The sequence below is a fragment of the Micropterus dolomieu genome, linkage group LG08, assembly GCF_021292245.1.
Source record: "Micropterus dolomieu isolate WLL.071019.BEF.003 ecotype Adirondacks linkage group LG08, ASM2129224v1, whole genome shotgun sequence".
Classification (NCBI taxonomy): domain Eukaryota; kingdom Metazoa; phylum Chordata; class Actinopteri; order Centrarchiformes; family Centrarchidae; genus Micropterus; species Micropterus dolomieu.
This window is the reverse complement of record NC_060157.1, coordinates 31,742,168-31,746,516: the sequence shown is the minus strand read 5'-3', so window position 1 is coordinate 31,746,516 and position 4,349 is coordinate 31,742,168. Positions and strand designations below refer to the sequence as shown.

At 41.3% G+C, this 4,349-nt stretch overlaps 1 protein-coding gene across 1 annotated transcript in view; it reads left to right on the top strand.

The window, feature by feature from the left end:
* The first annotated feature begins 821 nt into the window (after positions 1-821).
* The window catches only part of prkcz (protein kinase C, zeta), a 149,215-nt gene continuing 145,687 nt past the window's right edge, over positions 822-4,349 (top strand). Inside the window, exons 1-2 of the mRNA XM_046055327.1 lie at positions 822-837; positions 1,035-1,240. Of these exons, the coding sequence (XP_045911283.1) occupies positions 1,161-1,240 (80 nt within the window). The 5' untranslated portion in view covers positions 822-837; positions 1,035-1,160. The remainder of the gene's footprint in view (positions 838-1,034; positions 1,241-4,349) is intronic.

Genomic DNA, 4,349 nt, shown 5'->3' with positions numbered 1-4,349 from the left:
TCCCATTATGGATGCACAGTGATGTTTAGATGTAATGCTCTTGGTATCTGGGCTTGTGCGTGATGTTTTGGTCTTTGTTTGAATATAAGATCCAAATAACACATCGAACATATGTTTCCTCCAAAATCTGTTACTGAAGCTCATCATCATTTTATTCCGTGTGGAACAGAGTGATTAAAAAAGGAAAATATCCTCAGGTTTGGTTAAAGGGAATGTTGGTTTGTGCAATGAACTTTAACCTGTCCAATAAATTGGCTTGTTGCAACAGTCATGTCTTGTTGAAGCAGTTTATTAATCAACCAGCAGGTGGCGCCTGACAATTGCATCACTGCAGTGGAGGCTTCAACCATCAACGAGATGTGTTTATTCTGTTCATGTTTGAGTTGTCCTTGAGGGTGTTCATGTGATACATCTCTTACAGCAAACGTGCAAACCATACCCCCCCCCCCCCATACAGCCTTTTATTAAAACATAATGTTCAAATACATGTATACAAATGATCAAGTAATTATTTCAGGGAATGTAAAGAGACCACCTCTAATGCAGGAATATGAAAAGGACATTACATCAGGAGAGATGAAACCATGAAGGCCTCATTAAGTATTCATGCCTGAGTGGACTGACCTGTTTGAGAGGAAAAACACAATAATCAATATGTTCCTGATAAACTCTTCACTGCCACCCTGTGTAGAAACCCTCACGTGAATAGAAAGACTTTTGTTGGGGCCAATCAGCAGGGCCCGTTAGAAACAGTGGGACAGGTGAATTTGGATCCAGTAACCATAGAGAGCAAGAAGAAACAGAGAAGTTTCTGCTCGCACCATCAGCTGTTGAGAGGTTTGTGTTTCAAAATAAAAGCGCTACTGTAATCCTGAATCCCATTACATCATGTTTTTGCCTGTTATGTTTTATTGTGATACTTAAAGCCGGAAGTGATGGTGTCATTAGCTCAACCTTGACAGGTACTCCGCCGGAGAAGCCTGTAATGTCGCCTAAACGAAGGAAACTTAGCTCGACAAGTTTTCTTTCGACAGTGACAGACGCAGCGGCCCCTGGAACTCTTATGTGAACATTTCTCCCCCGACCTGAGCGTGCGGTGCAGCTAGTTTGGGCCTGTCCGCTTCACGTTGGGCTGGTTGGGAGGCACACCGAACTGTACAATGCACATGCTGGCCTCAAACGGATCCATAATGGACAACTTGAACTCGGAGTTGGTGAAAATTAAAGCGCACTTCTGCGGGTGAGTACGTACTTTGATGACAGGTAACGATGCCAAGAGGAAACACCTGTGGAGCCTTCCAGTTGAGATCTGTTGGTGTCATGGGTCAGTGTGAAGGGTCGTGATCTTCAGAGATCAGCCTGCCACTCACCTGGGAATAATGACATATTCAATAATAAGTGTAGAGTGCTTCAAAAGCGTTCACACCGTGATAAGAATACTGAATATGCCTGCTTGTAGTGAATATGTAATTTCATTTTCATTTTATGATATAATAAGTTAGAATTTCATCAGTGTTGCTGTGGGTGTGGTGTGGCCTGGTCCATATAGTGATTATTTTCATCAAATACAATCATGTCACTGCTTTGTCAAATATTCATCTCCATAATGTTAGAAATTAAAGCTCTTCTAATTTACTTCCACTGAAAGATTATCTCCTATTGCTCTAGTCATTATAGAAATGTTTAGTTGTCTTTGAAGGAGCCTCTGTTCTCTGCTTTCTTTAACTCGCTTTAATATCCAGGGGTGTATCAAATGTGATTTTTCAGGCATGTCTATGAGGATCCTTATTGTGATGTAACATCTGAACTTTGCTCTAAACACTGAATAACTCTACTAGAAGCTGTAAAGGTAGTGTAAGGTTATTGAAGGTCATTGGTAATGGTAGTGTTTCGTGATTTTCTCCTGGCAGTGTTTCTGCTGAGTCTCATGAACAGAAAGTTTAACTGCCTCTGAAAATGTCACTCATCACTGGACCTGTTCGCAGCTCTGCCTCGTGTCTGCTGTAAATCAATGCAGCTCCGTATAAACAGGACACATTATGCTCCTAGTTAAATACTCAGACAAACAAACAGTTACAGTATCTAAAAAAAGTGAGTACACCCCTCACATTTCTGTAAATATTTGATTATATCTTTTCATGTGACAAAACTGAAGAAATGACACTTAGCTACAATGTAAAGTAGTGGGTGTACAGTTTGGATAACAGAGTAAATTTGCTGTCCCCTCAAAATAACACATCAAACAGCCATTAATGTCTAAACCGCTGGCAACAAAAGTGAGGACACCCGTAAGTGAAAATGTCCAAATTGGGCCTAATTGACCCTTCGCTAAGCCGCACCCCGAATACACAGCTGGCCAACATGAATAATTGTACAACAGTGCGAAGTGTGAAGACTGTAACACCAATAAAAGTGCAGCAACACAGATAAAAGGATGATATCAGTGATGTTACCCCACTGCATGCTGGGAAGCCATCAGGCATGCTCACTCCCAATGCTTCACATGTGCCAAGGTTCTCTGACACACCTGCGTTGGGCAGCCGGTTCAGTTGATCCTGTGCTCATTTTTATGCAGCAGTCAGGGTTTACTGGACCAGCTCTAAACCACTAAGCTACTCAGATGCTAGGTAACATAGCAAGAGCCCTACCAAAGTGGACAAATGTTCTGGGGCCACAGACAGCTATAGGGGCCGCCAAACTCCCAGATTTACCCTATTTAGGTCCATTTAATATGATTAATTGCACATGTCAGAAATTGGCACCACTAGAGTAGAATTTCAGCCACGATAGGTCCTTCATCTTGCAGTTCTGGTCTTGTAGAGGGACTGTGTTAGAGTTTTTTGATGTAAAATGTTTAAATTGCTATTTAGTTAGTATTTGTATTGTTCCATCACTGAACTGATGCTTTTCATTATCAACAGGTCTGACAATCATTATCTTTAATCTTGAACTGGATCAGTTTATATAATGACAGAAATACTGAGAGACACATTTTTGTAAATATTTGATTATATATTTTCATGTGACAACACTAAAGAAATGACACTTAGCTACAATGTAAAGTAGTGGGTGTACAGCTTGTGTAACAGTGTAAATTTGTTGTCCCCTCAAAATAACACATCACACAGCCATTAATGTCTAAAACGCTGGCAACAAAAGTGAGTACACCCCTAAGTGAGAATGTCCAAATTGGGCCCAATTGACCCTTCGCTAAGCCACACCCCGAATACACAGCTGGCCAATCACAGCGCAGTATAGGTCTCGCTATAACTGTTTAACAAGTTATATGTTAAACAGTTGTGTATATGTATAACATAAAGTATGTTGCCTTCAAAAGAACATACATGGTAAATGATTTGACATTTTAGAAATTAATAAAAATGGTCTCTGCTGTATAAATCTGTCCTGATGCTGATCTTTCTGACCTCAAACTTCAGTAAAATAAACAGCTCTTCAGCAAGTTAAACCTCAGATGGTCTCTTCAGGAGTTTAGGTGATTTCTGCAGGGCACAGTGTTCAGGTTCAGACAAAATCACAGGTGCAGTTTAAACCTAGCTAAGCTAGCAGAGCAACGTTCGGGTCTGTTGATCTGAAGCATTTATGTGGTTACCATGTTTGATATTAAGCTTAACTTGGACAAACATGCGTCTTTGTCTTTCAACTCCAAAAACAATTTTATCTTCTTTATCTTGTAACTATCTGGATTCATCATTTCAATTCAATTCAATTTTATTTATATAGCGCCAAATCACAACAACAGTTATCTCACAGCGCTTTTCATAAAAGAGCAGGTCTAGACCGTACTCTGTGGTGTTATTTACAGAAGCCCAACAGTTCCCACCAAGAGCAAGCACTAGGAGACAGAGGCAAGGAAAAACTTCCTTTTAAGAGGCAGAAACCTCGAGCAGAACCATGGCTCAGGGTGGGCGGCCATCTGCCTCGACCGGTTGGGGTGAGAGAGAGAGAGGCAGAGAGAGAGAGAGAGGCAGAGAGAGGCAGAGAGAGAGAGAGAGGCAGAGAGAGAGAGAGAGAGAGAGAGAGGGGAGGGAGGCAGCCTACACAATATACACACAGAGGTACAGACAGTAAAGGTGATGTTGCTATAGACTAAATGAAAAATGGTACAGATATTTATAATAGTGTTAATGGTAACCATCGTAATGTTAATGATTATAATAACAATAATAACAATAAGACTAGCAACAATAGTCGTTGCAGTAGAGGGTGTCGAGCAGGAACACAGGGGCAGCAGGTGACCCGCAGCCACAGATCCAGACTCCACAGCTCCAGAGCCAGAAAACCTGCAGGAAGTGATAGGAGGAGAGAGGAGAGGGACGAGAAAGCACAAG